Source organism: Panthera onca, chromosome A2, assembly GCF_046562875.1.
Source record: "Panthera onca isolate mPanOnc1 chromosome A2, mPanOnc1 haplotype 2, whole genome shotgun sequence".
Taxonomy (NCBI): domain Eukaryota; kingdom Metazoa; phylum Chordata; class Mammalia; order Carnivora; family Felidae; genus Panthera; species Panthera onca.
Window position 1 is genome coordinate 46,422,994 of NC_138340.1, and position 17,297 is coordinate 46,440,290.

General features: G+C 37.8%; 1 protein-coding gene across 2 annotated transcripts in view; it reads right to left on the minus strand.

Annotated features, from left to right (window-relative positions):
- Positions 1-17,297, minus strand: part of SUMF1 (sulfatase modifying factor 1) — a 98,308-nt gene that overhangs the window by 68,159 nt on the left and 12,852 nt on the right. For both annotated transcript variants that reach the window (XM_060631612.3, XM_060631611.3), the window contains exons 2-3: positions 9,848-10,021; positions 5,617-5,691 (exon numbers count right to left, since the gene is read on the minus strand). In XM_060631612.3, the coding sequence (XP_060487595.2) occupies positions 5,617-5,691; positions 9,848-10,021 (249 nt within the window). The remainder of the gene's footprint in view (positions 1-5,616; positions 5,692-9,847; positions 10,022-17,297) is intronic.

Sequence of the window (17,297 nt, forward strand, 5' to 3'; positions counted from 1 at the left end):
AAAGAAGAGAAAAAATGTGATAAAGAGAAAGAAAAGAATAAAATGGTAGAAATAAAGCCAATACATAGGTAATCATAATAAACTATATATAAACATAAATAAACTCTTGACTGAAAGACAAACACTATTAGAATGGATTTCTTAAAAACAGTTATATACTGGGGTTCTGGGTGGCTCAGTCGGTTAAGCATCTGACTCTTGATTTCAGCTCAGGTCATGATCTCGTGGTTTCTGGGTTCGAGCCTCTTGTTGGGCTCTGTGCTAACAGCAGAGAGCCTGGCTGGCATTCTGTCGTTCTCTCTGCCCCTTCACCACTCACTCTCTGTCTCTCAAAATAAATAAATGAACTTAAAAAAATAAAAATAAATAAAAACATCTGTATACTATTTACAGGAGATATACTTAGGGGTGCCCCACTGGCTCATTTGTAAGAGCATATGACTCTTGATCTCAAGGTCATGAGTTCAAGCCTCACAAAGGGTATAGAGATTATTTAAATAAATAAAACTTTGGGGGAAAAAAAACCAAAAAATCTACCTAAAAACATAGATACAGATAGAATGAAAACGAAAAGATGGAAAAGTATGTATTAGATAAAAATTAGACAAAAGAAAGCTTGTGCACCTATGGAGATATCAGAAAAAATAGACTTGAAGATAAAATTTACTAGAGAAAAAGAGAATCCCTTTTTACAAACCACAAAACATTTAATTCAACAAAAAGAATACATTTCTACACTTATGCACTTACAATTTCAAGCTTAACAGCATAGCTCTGAAATATATAAAGCAAAAACAAACAGAATCACTAAGAGAAATGATATTGGACATTAGAAAATATTTAGGTATAAAAACAACTATACTATAGAATGTGGAACTAATGGGATCATAAAAAAAAAATCTGTAGATCAAAATGCTTAAAAAAGATGACCCAAAACTTTCAAAATAACCCAAAATAACCCAAAACTTTCTCAAACTTGAAAAGTCAAAAAAAAAAAAAAAAAAAGAGTAGCAAAACCAAAACCAACTGGTAAAAGGCATAGCTGAGGTTTAAAACCAGGTCTCCCTCACTCCAAGGCTGTGATCGTTTCCTTATGGCTTCTCTGAATAAACAAGCCCCAAAATCAGTTTGTGAAACAAAAGCCTCGTTGGTCCTGTGAAAGCAGAAACTTCTTAAAGCCGAAATGAAGTTGTTCAGAGAAACCGTGGTTGAGCTACCAGAAAAGTAAAACTTCTAACATCAAAAACGAGCCTGAGCCATTTATCCGTCAGGTTTATGTTTTGAGTCATTTGAATTTACTTTTCTTACATACTGGAACTTGCCTTTCTGAACACTTTCTGGCTTGGCTTACACTAGTTGACTTACCAGGGCTTTTTCTAAAAATTATTTTTGCGGTATGACGTCAGAATCTTGCTGGGCCCCAAGGCATTTCTCATTACAACCCATGCACATTTAGGTAACTGAATCACATCCTTATTAACAGCTCTCTTTCTACCTCAGAGTCATCACCCAGTTGTGATTATGTAAGAGACAGTCAGGCTGCATTACTCCTTGCGGTTTGTGCTGGTCCAGCCTCATCCAAATAACACAGTACCCAGCATTACTTGGGCAGGAGATGGCTGTCTCGAAATTGTTTTTAACTTCAAAAAAAAAAAAAAAATGACTTGGTAATTCTGATTCCTCACTTGAAACTGGCTTTCAGTTAAAAAGAACTTCTCAAAATAGTCTGCCCTCCTCCTTTATCAAGGACACCTATTCAAATTTGTTTCCTTAAAATGTTAGCAAATTCAGAAAGTGCCAAACCACAAACCAAGAGCAACTGTTTTCACCCCACCCCATGGCCATTCTTCATGTCAAAGATTTATAAGACAAATTAATAATACAATTATTAAAAAGAAGGTACTTTTTAAACATTAAATATTTTAAACACTATCTTTTTCAACAATAGAAGGGTTAACTAGATTAAAATACCATAAAACAAAAATAGCACAGCAACAAAAACTAGCATTAATCTTTTAAAGGATTTAAAAGCTATACCTTTTAAGACGATTATTTCAAATTGAGCATTCAAAAGGTAATCACAACAGGGGCGTCTGGGTAGCTCAGGTTAAGCATTCAACTGTTGATTTCAGTTCAGGTCATGACCTCAGAGGTTCCTGGGACTGAGTCCCAAATCAGGCTCTATGCTTAGCAGGGAACCTGCTTGGAATTCTCTCTCTTCCTCTCTCTCTGCCCCTCCCCTGCTCACTAAAGCACTCTGTCTCTCTCAAAATCAATAAATAAACACTTTTTTTAAATCCCTTCAAATGATAATCACAACTAAGTAGATTTCATCATGCACATGTACTCTGTTTTAAACAATTAAATTCACACAGTTTCAGATATTTTTGCGGGAAAACCCTAAAAGCCAGTTCAATGTCTTGCCTCAAAACTTTACATTAAACAAAAAAAAAAAAAAAAGAAAAAAAACCTACCCAAGATGAAAGCAGCAGTATAATTTTTTGGATCTCTCCAAATCTATGCATAAAACAGACAAAGCAACTAAACAGCAACATCAAAAACCTAAGAACAATGTACACAACAAACACCAAATTATCTGAGGTCATGTCATAGGGCTCAAACACGAGTCTGATCAGGCCTGTGGATCCAGCTCCCAGACCACAGGAAATGCAGAGGACAGAGAAAACAGGTGAAGTGCACCATGAGAGGGAAAACAACAAGATTCAGACCAGGGAAACATCCACAGGATTCTTCCAGAGATAAATTGTTAGGGATAAAGTGGGGGGGGGGGGGGGGGAGGGGCGCAGCAGAGGAAAGAGGACAATGGAAGGGAAACTTGTGATTTAAAATGTCTTGAAAAAGCCACAAATTTATGCTTAAATGGGTAGGATTAAACTATAGTAAAGTAGTCTTGGGATGTACAAATGGTGATAATACTATAAAGAAATACAGGGAAGCATTTACTTTATTTTTTTTAAGTTTACTTATTTATGTTTGAGAGAGAGAGAAAGCGTGACTGGAGGAGGGGCAGAGAGAGAATCCCAAGCAGGCTCTGAGCTGTCAGCAGAGTCTGACTGGGGCTCAAACCCATGAACTGTGAGATCATGACCTGAGTCAAAGGTGGACAGTTAACTGAGTGAGCCACCCAGGTGGCCCAGGAAGCATTTACTTTAAAAAGCAGGATAGCTTGATCTGATCTCAGCTCAGGTCTTGATCTCACAGTCATGAGTTCAAGTCCCGCACCGGGCTCTGCACTGGGCATGAAGCTTACTTAAAAAATAAAAAAATAAAAAGCAGGATAATGGCAACTTTAGGGACAGAGAAGGGGGACAAAGCTGTGGTTCATGGAGGGGGTTATTGGGACAGGCAGCGAAATTCTTGTTCCTGACTTAAGTGATAGTTACAAACATGCTCACCTTAGAACACTCAGTAAGCTAAACATTTGCTTTGTGTGGTTTTCTGTATTTGTGTTTTATTTTACAATAAAAAGGCTTTATTAAAGGAAAATCTGTATCACCAGTGCTGTCACAAAAAGAACATTTATGACATTTAAAATAAGTACATTCATTTAAAAGTTGTCTGAATTATTTTAAATAATTATATGAAAATAAATAATATTATAAAATAATTACATGAAAGTAAACAATATTACTAAATTCTGTTAGCTACTGTAGCCTGGGGAAGGTTCCAAGGTCAATTTTGCATGTTTAAAAGGAGACTAACAAGTGTCACCTAGTGCTAATGACGTTATCACTCAAATGAGACTTAGGCCTTGACGTATTCAGGTTTAGGAAGAGACCTGAAAAGGGAATATCTGTCTCACTCCATGATTCAGGATTAGCTTATGCTTAGCTGCATACCACCTTAACTTAACTCCTGTTTCACTTCCAGTCCCCTCCTGGGCCATCCCATATGCTATGCTTGTGGAAACACTGGGTTAAAAAAAGGTCTGGTGCATGAGACTATGTCAGGCCTAAGAAGGGGTTGAAAACAAAAACTTAGCTCTCTCAAATCACGAATAGATTCATCGTATTCATTCCAGCCGTTTCTAAACATGCTTAAAAGGTTTGCTTTTCCATTATGAGCATTTAAGCAAGTGAGCAACACTACGATCCCGTGAGAGCGGCTTGTTATTGTCCTAGTTACAGCCACACACTCTTCGCTAGGCACTTACAGGGCACCTTCAGAGCCTAGCAATAATCTGCCTGTGCCTTTATGCCTAATGTGTTTGGAGGTTCTCAAGTGACAGGAGGCTCTGTATCTAAAAGAGCAAATCACAAAAATAAGTACAGAGGCCCTCCCTCATCTGAGCTCCATATCTTAGAACAAGGTACTGCATCCAGAGTTGCTGGCTCATCAACCCTAGGCCAATGTGACCTCAAAGGCCTTTAAAAAAAAAAAAAAAAAAAAAAAAAAGTCTATCGGATTACATAGTAGACTTGTAATAAAAACTTGTAATGAGCAAAGAAAACTGAAATTCAGATGCAGCTTGGTCACGTTTTAAAAACATTTATGTAAAACACGTACAAAAAAGTGGCCTCAGTCTCCTATAAATGAATTGAGAGCAAGTCTGGTTTCACCTCATGTCTCCCCCACCACTTTTGCTACAGTCATTGGAAAAGAAAGAAAACGGGAGCCAGGACAGTTTAATTTTTTTGGCACTACTGCTCACAAGAGAGAACAGTGACACCAATACAGAAAGACCAAGTTCAGCCAACTGAAAGGGAATCTGTGTAACAAAGGAAGATTAGGGTTGAATTCCTGTCTTCAATCTCTGTATCTTAATCAGTCTCCCTTGCAATCAAGGCGGCCCCCAATTCCCGTCTCTCTCTCACCACCTCCTGCCTCTTCTGCATTCCCTACTCTCTTTGTTTTGTGAACCTTCAACCTCCTAGCTTACCCACACCCCTTCCCTTGTTCTTATACTTTCTGCCTCCTTCTGAGACATGTGTGTAAACAAATATTCAAACATACAGAAATCCCAAGTTCTGCTCACCACACAGGTTATGGAAGCCCAGTGCACTATTCCCATGATTTCTGAGAAAAACACACCTAATTCACATTCCCTGGATCCTCTCTATGAAAGCAGGTATACCCTGGGTGGTAAGGCCAGGTCCGTGGCTCAGTGTCTTGTGACTATCCAGAGCAAAGGTCCCCCTTTCATGAATACTACTCTGATCATAGGAATTCATGAATGTTTAATTAAATAGGAAGTTCTCTCTCCACACTGGCACCTGATGAGGTCAAGACTTTAAGAAGAGAACTTAAAAAAAAAAAATTCACATTTAAGCCTCCATTCTAGACATGACTGTAAGTAAAAAAAACCCAGAAACATCTAGTGGCCAGCTGAGTTTTCCTCAGCAACACAATGTGTCACTCAGGTGCACAAGACAGAAACCCAAGTCAGACCCAACACTTCTTCAAACACCATCCTGGACTTGTGGCATTTTCAATTCAAGGTGGTCTGGCCCATGGGCCTGTTACCACAATAAAATCTAGAGCAGAAATGGTTAGGTGCTGGGGGTGGTGAGGAGGGTGGCACTTGTAGTTTGGAGTTTTCAAGCCCTTTCCAACAAGCAGTAGAAAAATGTGAGCGTCTGTTTAAACATTACTTACTGCCTGCTGGATATCAGTCTTCACTTGCTCACTCAACATGCCTTCAAAGACAAAGGAGTCACCAAACTTCTCAGCCTGAAAGGAAAGAAGGCAATAAAAATCCAGGAAGGTTGGAGTAACATGTTTCACAAGTACCATTTTCTTTGCACACTGTTAAAGTGATTCTTCTTGTCCAGATGAATTTAAGTTTTTCTTATGACTTCCCAGAGGATTCAGAAATGACTTAAAAGCATCTGGCTTCCTATTAAAACAAGTTAATATCACTTACAGAGGCCACTGTCTTTTCAGGTTCATTTAGCTGATAAGAACGCAGACTGGAAGAGATTAGCTTTTGAGAATGTGATTGCTCCTGTTGATGGAAATGCATCTCCCCAAGTATTACAAATGACTTGGAAATAATAGTATTCCTTACATGTCAGATTACATAATCAACCTTTGTCCTTTGTTCTGCTGCTGCAATCTAGCTAAAAGAACTAAATGGCATTGCTTGCTGATATTCTGATATGATACTCTGGCTCCATGAAAGTGTCAACTGTGTTTATAAATCTCAAGTGGCCAATTCAAGCATCAGATGGAAATTTGTATTTTGATTATTTTCGTTTAACATTACCGTCTCAAGTCCTCATCTACCTGGTCTTATTTGTTGCATGTGACCTCATTCTGCAAATGCCTACATTAACCCCTTGGTCTCCATGGTTCTATTCTGCTAGTTTCCCTCCTCTTTCTGACTCTTCCTACTCACCCCCTGAAATGCACAGACTCTTCTTCTAGTCTCTAGACCACTGTTCCTCCCTAGTGCTCTGTCTGGGCTCTCTACTCTTCTTTCGCTACACCAGTGGCTCTTGGGCTTTGTGCAGTGGAGATCACCTGGCCAGCCTATCAAAACTACACATTACTGCTTCTCAGTTCCAGAGATTCTGATTCTGGAGGTCTGGGGTGAGGTCAAGGAGCCTGCATATGTGAACAGCTCAGCTGGTGATTCTAACACAGGTGGTCCAAGAGATCACACTTTGAGATACAGTGACAAACCACTACACAAAATCCTTCAGTCTCATCCCTTTATTTTTATTTATTTTTTTTTTTAAATTTTTTTTTTCAACGTTTTTTTATTCATTTTTGGGACAGAGAGAGACAGAGCATGAACGGGGGAGGGGCAGAGGGAGAGGGAGACACAGAATCGGAAACAGGCTCCAGGCTCCGAGCCATCAGCCCAGAGCCTGACGCGGGGCTCGAACTCACGGACCGCGAGATCGTGACCTGGCTGAAGTCGGACGCTTAACCGACTGCGCCACCCAGGCGCCCCCAGTCTCATCCCTTTAATGGCCACCAGCACACACTGCAATTGACCCTCACATCTCTACTTCCAGTCCTATCCCCACTAGATGATATTAACTGCCTACTGGATCCCTGTAGTTCAGGCCTTACAGACAGCTCAAACTCCTTTTCCTCATCAGAGCTCATCATCTTTTCTTCTCCCCTGCTCTTCTTCCTTCTTCCCTTGTGGGGACATGCCTAAGCATCTAAGCCAACCCTTCATCCAATGAACATGTATCAAACACCCATCCCTGTTCTGTGCCTGACTATGAACTAAATGACAGAGATACAAGATCAATATAAAATAGGCACAGTCCCTGTCTTAAGAGCAGTTACTTGGTGCAAGGGGAGGATGCAGACAAAAAAAATCAAATCAAAGAAAAAAAAAGGAAGAAAATAATTACAACTTACTTGACCCTGTAAGATGAAGAGTATCAAGAAAAGCCTCTGTTTGACAGAGTGAGCCGAGAAAGCCTTCTTGAGAAGGAAACATTAAGCTGATACGAATCAAGAAAGAGAAGAAGCCAGCCACAGTAAGAGGGGGACAGGCAAGGAGAGAGGGAAACTCTAAGCAGGGAAAAAAAATATGGGCCACTGGGGTACCCAGGAGGCTCAGTTGGTTAAGTGTCTGAATCTTGGTTTCAGCTCAGGTCATGATCTCAAATTCGTGGGTTCAAGCCCCATGTCAGGGTCTATGCTGACAGTGTGGAGCCTGCTTGGGATTCTGTTTCCCTCTCTCTCTCTCTCTCTGCCCCTCCCCAACTCAGGTTTTCTCTGTCTCTCTCAAAATAAATAAATAAACTTTAAAAGAAAAAAAATACGGCTGAGATCTCAAGATGGAAAAGAATGCTGAGTTTTCAAGGAATAGAAACAAGACCAGCTGGGCTAGAACATGGTGAGTAAGTAGAATGTGATATGAAATGAAGATGCAGGGGAAGAAAAAAAAATGTAGTGTCATAAAAAGATGAAGTATTTATGCAGAGTAGGGGTTCTTAACACTTTTTGTGCCCTGGACCCTTCAGGCAGTATGGTGAAGCTTAGGGGCCTCCTTCTCAGAATGAAATGTTTAAAGGCATAAAACAAAATCAATATGATTACAAAGAAAACTAGTTATGTATAAATATTAATAAGGTTAATTTATGCTATAGTAATATACATGTCCTCTTTATTAATAATATTAAGTGAGATCTAGTGGAAGGTCTCATAATTATCATTTCTAAAGTGGGGATAAATGCAAATATTTTAAGCTATATACAACAACAATAATGTGACAAAAACATTTGTGATTTCTATTGGTGACAAAGTTAGAGGTGCTACTACCATTGGTATGATTTGTCATCTGCCTCAGAATTGAAGGAAAAGCTAAATTTCAGTTAAAGAGTAGTAAAAAGCTAGATGTCATTTTTCCCTATCCATGTTCCTGGGTGCCATAAATTCTGTTGATTCTATCTTCTTTATGTTAAATGCTAATCTGAAGGGAGCTCCTCTCCTTCCAAGTCTTCTTCGAACTTACGTAGACTATTGAGGAAACTGATCTGAGAGGAACCTTATGAAACAACGAAAAAAAGAGGGACTTCTTGTACTCTAAACACATATAAAAGAGAAAAACACTTTATATATTTTAGGAAATTCAAAGAAATGTGATGCTGCATAACCACTGTTTGAACACTGTTTTGCTTTCAACATTTACTCTCAAATTACTATTTTTTTTTAAGATTTTATTTTTAAGTAATCTCTACACACAATGAGGGGCTCAAATTCACAACCGTGAGATCAAGAGTCGTATGCTCCACCAACTGAGCCAGCGAGGCTCCCCTCAAATTACTTTTTTACTTAAAAGAGAAAACTGAGGGGCACCATGATGACTCAGTTGGTGGAACGTCTGAGTCTTGATCTCAGCTCAGATCTTGATCTCAGGGGTATGAGTTCAAGCTCTGCGTTGGGCTCCATGCTGGGCATAAAGCCTACTTTAAAAAAAAAAAAATGATGTCTTGGGCCTGGGCAGGGGGAAATAAAACAAAACAAGGATCCCACAAACTGAAGGCGAGGGTAAAGTCCTCTGGTGAGAGAAAATGGGAAGTCTACAAAAGTATACTCTAGACACTTAGAGAAAGTTTCATAAACTAGAAAGCCTCCATCTACTTATTCCCTTTTAGAATAAATATCCACTTTCAGAACCTTGCTTTGGGATTCAGAACCAGAGAATAATCTGGAACTGCTACAGGAGAGCTTATGGGTTGTCAGGCATTGAAATAAAACCACAAAAATGAAAAGCCGCACTTCTGCATCTATAGCTTAATGAAATATGTAACCAAACTGCAATTTTTTGAAAGGGAAAAAGTGGCCTTACTCTAGATGCTATGTGCTATCTCAAAAACCCCGAGCAGTGGTAGTCTGCATATTAAAACCCAGACACAATATAGGCTACTGGTTAAGAACACAGGCCCTGCCATCTCACTAGCCAGGCCTGAATCCCAGCCCCAACACTAGCTGTGTAACTCAGGGCAAACCACTTTCTAATCCTCAGTTTCCTGAAACATAACTGGCCTCATGGGGTTGCTATGAGAACTAGATTAGATGAAATATACACAAGGTGTTGAACATGATATTGGGCACATAATAAAAAGTGGATAATCGATATTAGAAAAGAACAAGTTCGGGGCACCTGGGTGGCTCAGTCAGTTAAGCGTCCAACTTCAGCTCAGGTCATGATCTCGTGGTTCATGGGCTCAAGCCCTGCATTGGGCTTTGTGTTGACAGCTCCGAGCCTGGAACCTCCTTCAGATTCTGTGTCTCCCCCTCTCTCTGCCCTTCCCCCACTCATGCTCTGTCTCTCTATCTCTCAAAAATAAATAAACATTTAAAAAATTTTTTTTAGAAAACACCAAGTTCTTCCTCCCCATCCCAACCCTATTACCTCTGTCAAATAACCAGTTGAGTTCACAAACTTCTCAAATTCAGCATTACTGACTTCATAGGCATCCATGTAAAAGGCATCAATAGCAACTCTCCTCGCAGGTGCTTCCCCATCTTGCTTTATCTGAGGATCATCTGTGCCCATTGTAAACACTCCGGCGGGGATGAGGACCATCTGCAGTGAAAGGGGAGACGAGGAGTTGTGCCATCAGAGCCAAAGTGGACCTGTGTCAAGCACAGAGCACCTAGCACACAATAAGCACCCAAGGTATTACATGCCCACCACATAAATCACTGCACAGTGATATCACTCATGCTCCTGTGCAAGTCTCAAAAACACATGAAAATTCTTTCGCAAGGTAGTTTCCTTAATCAAAACTCTACATGATATATACCGTGGAAATAGGTCTGGAGCAATAAATAGCCACCAAGCTGCTAATGGCTGGAGTGGAAAGGCAGGGAAAATATTCCACTTTTTTATACATTTCAGTATGATTTTCCTTTAATATGCTCTCATTTCCTTTGAATTTTTTCAAATTTTATTTTTAAAAATAAAATCAAATGCAAAAATGCCATATATCATATTCTTAAAAACCACTGAGTGAATGTGGGTCTCCAATGAAATAGAAAAGACTTAAATCACTGAAATGGAATAACTAAAAAGTTTAATAAGGGACCATGTCTTGCCCTTATTATGTCCTTGTCCTTAATTGATTCCTTATTAAAACTCTAATTGCAATTACTTTGCTCCTATCTACGGTCTCAAATAAAATCTAATCTCCAAGAGAGCAGTGGACTGCCTTGTTCACAACTGTATGTCTAGCCCTAAAGAGCACCTAAGGACTGCACTGAATATATTCACCTAAGAAATGCAAGCCTATGCTCAACATCATGAATCATTAGAAAAATATAAGTAAAAACTAAAAAGAGACTCTACTTCATGCCCACTAGCATGACTACAACCAAAGAGATTGACAATAACAAGTATTGACAAGGATGTGGAAGTTGGAACCTTCACATATTGCTGGAAGGAATGTGAAGTGATGCAGCTGCCTTAGAAAGCAGTCTCTTGGTTCTTTAAAAATCTAAAAACAGAGTTACCATATGACCCTGCAATTTCACTCCTACAAAGATATCCAAGATAAATGAAAACAAATGTCCACGAAGAAACCTCCTACACAAATGTTCAGAGTAGCATTATTCACAACAGCCAAAAAAACAGAAACTCAAATGTCCATCAAATGACAGATACACAAAATGTGGTACATCTATAAAATAAAATATTACTCAGCCATAAAAAGAAATGAAGTGCCAATACATATTACAATATGGATGAACCTTGAAAACATTATTCTAAGTGAAAGACTCTACTCACAAAAGGCCACATCTTGTATGATTCCATTCCTATGAAATGCCCGGAACAGACAAATCCAAAGAGACATAGTGTAGACCAGCAGTTGCCAGAGGTAGGAGGAAAATAAAAATGGGGAATGACTGCGAATGGATACAGCGTTTCTTTTTGGGGGTGATGCAATGTTCTGGAATTACTGATGCTGGTTGTGAAACCTTGTGAATGAGCTATGAAACACTGAACTGTTCAACTCATAAAGGTGAATTTCATGGTATGTCATTCTATCTCATTTTTTTTAAGTTTATGTATTTATTTGGAGAGAGAGAAAGACAGCATGCACACACATGCAAGCAGGAGAAGGGCAGAGAGAGGGGGAGGGAGAGAATCCCAAGCAGGATCCACACAGTACAGAGCCTTGATTTGGGGCTCAATCTCATGAACTGTGAGATTGTAACCTGAGCTAAAATCAAGAGCCAGACAGGTAACCAAGTGAGCCACCCACGCATTCCTATCTCAATGTTTAAAAAAAAAACACACACACACACAACCACACCATCTGTCAGAAATATACTCTGCAGCCACAGTATCTTACTTTCCAATCAGCTGAATGACAAATCAATTCATTGACCTCCCAGCAGCTTAAGAATTGTGAGGTATCTAATCTATAAAATAAGGGTTCTCAGGGTGCCTGGATGGCCCAGTCAGTTAAGTGTCTGACTCGTGATTTCAGCTCAGGTCATGATCTCACAGTTTCATGGATTCGAGCCCCACAATGGGCTCTGCAATGACAGTATGAATGGAGCCTGCTTGGGATTCTCTCTCTCTCCCTCTATCTCTGCCCTTCCCCCACTCACACTATCTCTGTCTCTCTCAAAAATAAGTAAACTTTAAAATAAAATAAAAATAAAATAAAATAACGTTCAAATTGAGGAAGGAAAAAGAGGAAGTCAAAGAAAGATAACTAGGAATAAAAAGAAAGAATGTGGGTTAGCAGTAACAGCAGAAGATCTGGAAAAACAAGATCAGAAGAAATGGAAAGTAGTAATCAACAATCATTGATTCCTACTATTTCCATTGATTATCTTTGCTAGTGGTTGTCTTTAATTCTGTGCATATATTTCCCAATGAAAATGAAGCTCTTTTCATCTATGATATATGGGTAATAAATGCTTATTAGTTGTCCAATGTATTATTATTCCTCTAAGGAATCATGCTTGGGGCACATGGATGGCTCAGTTGGTCAAGTGTCTGACTCTTGATTTCAGCTCAGGTCACGATCTCATGGTTGGTGAGACCACATGCGTGCACACACATGTACACTCCCTCTCTCTCAAAATAAATAAGTAAACTTTAAAAAAAATCATGCCTGATTATTCCTGTCCCCTAATCCCAGCATTACAGAGGTCACCCTGTCTTACTGGATCTCCTAAATGTATTTCCCTCTGATTTGTCCCCTCTTTTCTATTCCCAGACAACTGCAGGAGCCTCACAACCAGTCACCCTGTCTCCAGTCTCATCCTTTCACATCCCTCCTTGCTCCACGCTAAGCTGTTTATATTCTGTTCAGTCATTCATTCAGCAAATATTTAAGGACCTACTGAACTTTCTGAAATGCCAATCTTTGGTATCCAATACAATTTATTACAGCTCTGTTTTTAACAGAAGATTGGAAATAACCTAAATGTCCATCAGAAGTAGACAGGTTAAGTAAATTGTGGACCATCCACAAAACAGAAAGTTAAACATCCACAAGTAAAGGAAATACATAATAAATATATTTACCAATATATAGTAAACATAGTGGACTAATCACTTATAAAGCTAGCATGAAGATTAAAAGACACAGAAAGTGAAAACAACTCATCACAATAACTAGTTAAGGGATATGTAAAATGAAAAGATACAAAATGAGATATCAAAAACATGAAATATGGCAGCAGGGAGTAAAAATGTGACACTTTAGAATGCAATAAAACAAGTTATCAACTTAAAAATAGGCTACATAAAAATCTCATGGTTGTTATATGAAAACCTCATGGTAATCCCAAAGTGAAAACCTATAGTAAATACACAAAAGATAAAGGAAAAGGAATATAAGCATACCCCTAAAGTAACCAATCAAACCACAAAGAAGGAGAGCAAGAGAAGAAAAGAGGAACAGAGAGGAATAAGAACAAAAGCCAGAAAACAATGAACAAAATGGCAATAAGTACATACCTATCAATAATTACTGTAAATGTAGATGGACTAAACTATCCAATCAAAAGACAAAGAGTGACTGAATAAATTAAAAAACAAGGACCATCTATATGCAGTCTACAAGACACTTTAGAGGTAACCACACACAGACTGAAAGTGAATGGAAAGAAAAAGATATTCCATGAAAATGGAAACCAACAGGAAGCTGGAGTAGCTATACTTACATCAGACAAAATCAACTTTAAAACAGAGACTACAATAAAACACAAGGAGCATTACATAATGATAAAGAGGCCACTCCAACATGGGGATATAACACTTGTAAAAATGTATGCAACCAACATATGTAAATATATAAACATGTAAATAGATAAACCAAATATTAATAGACCTAAAGGGAGAAATAGACAGCACCACAATAATATATCCCACTTATATCAACGGATAGGACACCCAGATAGAAAATCAATGAAGAAACCACAACCTTAAACAACATATTAGGTCAAATAGACTTAACAGACATATACAGAACATCCCATCCAAAAGCAAAAAATACACATTCTTCTCAAGTGCACATGGAACACTCTCCAGGACAGATCCCATGATAGGCCACAAAACAAGTCTTAATAAATTTAAGAGGTCTGAAATCATGTCAAGCAACTTTCCAAGCACAATGATATGAAACTAGAAATCAATTCCATAAAGAAAACCACAAAATTCACAGTTACGTTAAGATTAAACAACAGGCTACTTATCAATCAAGGGGTCAAAAAAGAAATCAAAACATAAATTTAAAAAATATGAGACAAATAAAAATGGAAATATACTAAAATTTATGGGATGCAGCAAAAGAAATTCTGAGAAATTCAAAGCAATAAATGAAGAAACCAGTTCTTTAAAAAGATAAAAATGATAAATCCTTAGCTAGACTCACCAAGAAAAAAAGAGAGTGGACTCAAATAAATAAAATCAAAAATGAAAGAGAAGATATTATAAATGATACCACAGAAACACAAAGGATAAGAAACCACCATGAACAATTACATGCCAAAAAATTGAACAACCTAAAAAACTGGAAAAAATTTCCAGAAACATACAACCTACCAGAATGAATCATGGAGAAACAGAAAATCTGAACAGACCGATTACTACTAAGGAAATTGAATCAGTAATCAAAAACCTCCCCCAAAAAACAAAAGTCTAGAACCAGACAGCTTCACTGGGGAATTCTACCAAACATTCCAAGAAGAATTATTACCAATCCTCCTCAAACATTTCCAAAAAACTGAAGAGAGAGAACTTCCGAACTCATTTTATGAGGTCAGTATTATCCCAACACCAAAACCAGACAGGATGCTGCAAGAATGAGAAATTATAGGCGCATATCTGTGATGAACATAGATGCAAAAATTCTCAACAAAGTATTAGCAAACTGAATTCAACAATACATTAAAAAGATCACACGCCATGATCATGGGGGATTTATTCCTGGGAAGCAAGTCTGATTCAACATCCACAAATCAGCCAATATGATACACCACATTAACATAACATCTGAGAAAAAATCATATGATCATATCAACAGATGCAAAAAAGCATTTGACAAATTTCAACATCCACTTAATTTTTCTTAAGGTTTATTTATTTTGAGAAGGCGGGGGCAGGGGCAGAGAGATGGAATCCTAGCAAGCCACATGCTGTCAGTGCAAAGCCTGACACAGGGCTCTATCTCATGAAACATGAGATCATGACCTAAGCTAAAATCAAGAGTCAGACACTTAACGGTCTGAGCCACCCAGGCACCCCCAAAATTCAACATCTACTTATGATAAAAATTCTCAACAAAGTGGGTACAGACAGAAAGTACCTAAACATAATAAAGGGTATGTGACAAGACCACAGCTAACATTATACTCAATGGTAAAAAGCTAAAAGCTTTCCTTTAAGATCAGGAACAAGACAAGGATGCCCACTCTTGCCACTTTCATTCAATTTAATATTGGTAGTTCTAGCCAGAGTAATTAGAGAAGAAAAAGAAACAAAAGACATTCAAATGAGAAAGGAAGAAGTAAAACTATCACCATGTACAGATAACATTATATAGAAAACCCCGAAGACTCCACCAAAAAACTGTAAACTAATAATCAAATTCCAGTAATGTTGCAGGATACAAAATCAATAGCAAAAAATCCTGTTACATATCCATACAGTAATAACCAAATATCAGAAAGATAAAACAATCCCATTTACAACTGCATCGAAAATAATAAAATATTCAGGAATAAATTTAACCAAGGGGCTGAAAGACTTGTATACTGAAAACAACACATTAAGAAATTGAAAACAACCATGGAAAAGATATTCCATGCTCATGCATTTAAAGAATGAATATTGAATTAATTAATAAATTAATAAAGAATTAATAAAGAATTAATTGCATTCTTACAATTCAATGCAATTCCTATCAAATTCCAATAGCATTTTTCACAGAAATAGAAAAAACAAACCTAAAATTTGCATGAAACCACAAAAGACTCTGAATAGCCAAAGCAACCTTGAGAAAGAACAAAGGTGGAGGCATTGCACTCCCTGATTTAAAACAGTATTACAAAGCTACAGTAATTAAAACAGAATGGTATTGGCATAAAAACAAACAATGAAACATAACAGAGAGCCCAGAAATAAACCCATGTAAACATGGTCAATAAGTTTACAACAAAGAGGCCAAGAATATCAAATGGAGAGAAGAGTCTCTTCAATAAATAGTGTTAGGAAAACTGGATAGCCACATTCAGAAGAATGAAACTAAACCACTATCTTACACCATACACAAAATTAACTCAAATTGGATGAAAGACTTGAACATAAGACCTGAAACCATAAAATTCTGGAAGAAAACCTAAGCAGTAAGCTCCTTGTTACAGGTGTTCGTGATGATTTTTTGAATCTGACACTAAAAGTATAACAAAAGCAAAAATGAATAAGTGGGTCTATATCAAATTAAAAAGCATCTGTACAGCAAAGGAGGCCATCAATAAAATAAAAAGGCAACCTAATGAATGATAGAAATTTTTTGCAAATCATGTATCTAACAAGAAGCTAATATTCATAATATATAAAGATCTCATACAATTCAATAGCAAAAAAAAAAAATCTGATTAATAAATGGCCTAAATAGACATTTTTCCAAAGAATACATATAGATGGTCAACAAGTACATGAAAAGATGCTCACCATCATTATCACAGAAATGTAAATCAAAACTACAATGAGATTGCACCTCATACCTGTTAGAATGGCTATTATCAATACACCTCACATTTGTTACAATGGCTCTTATCAACAGTATAAGAAATAAGTGCTGGCAAAAAATGTGGTTAAAAGAAACTCATGTGTACTGTTGGCGAGATGTAAATTGGTACAACCAAGATGGAATACAGTATAGAGGCTCCTCAAAAAGCTAAAAAGTATTATTTAAACAATGACCACATAGAGGCGTCCCTGTAGCCCAGTCAGTTGAGCGTACAACTTCGGTCCAGGTCATGATATTGCGTTTCACAAGTTCGAGCCCCACATTGGGCTCTGTGCTGACAGTTTGGAGCCTACAGCCTGCTTCAGATTCGGTCTCCTGCTCTCTCTGCCCTCCCCCACTCATGCGGTCTCTCTGTCTCTCAGAAATAAACAAACATTAAAATATATTTAAAAAATAAAAAAATAAAGAACCACATAATCAGTAATTTCACTTCTGGGTATTTACCCAAAGATAACTAAAACAGAAATTCAAAAAGATGTATGCACCCCAATGTTCAAGGTAGCACTATTTATTTTTTTTTAATTTTTTTTAACGTTTTATTTATTTTTGAGACAGAGAGAGACAGAGCATGAACGGGGGAGGGGCAGA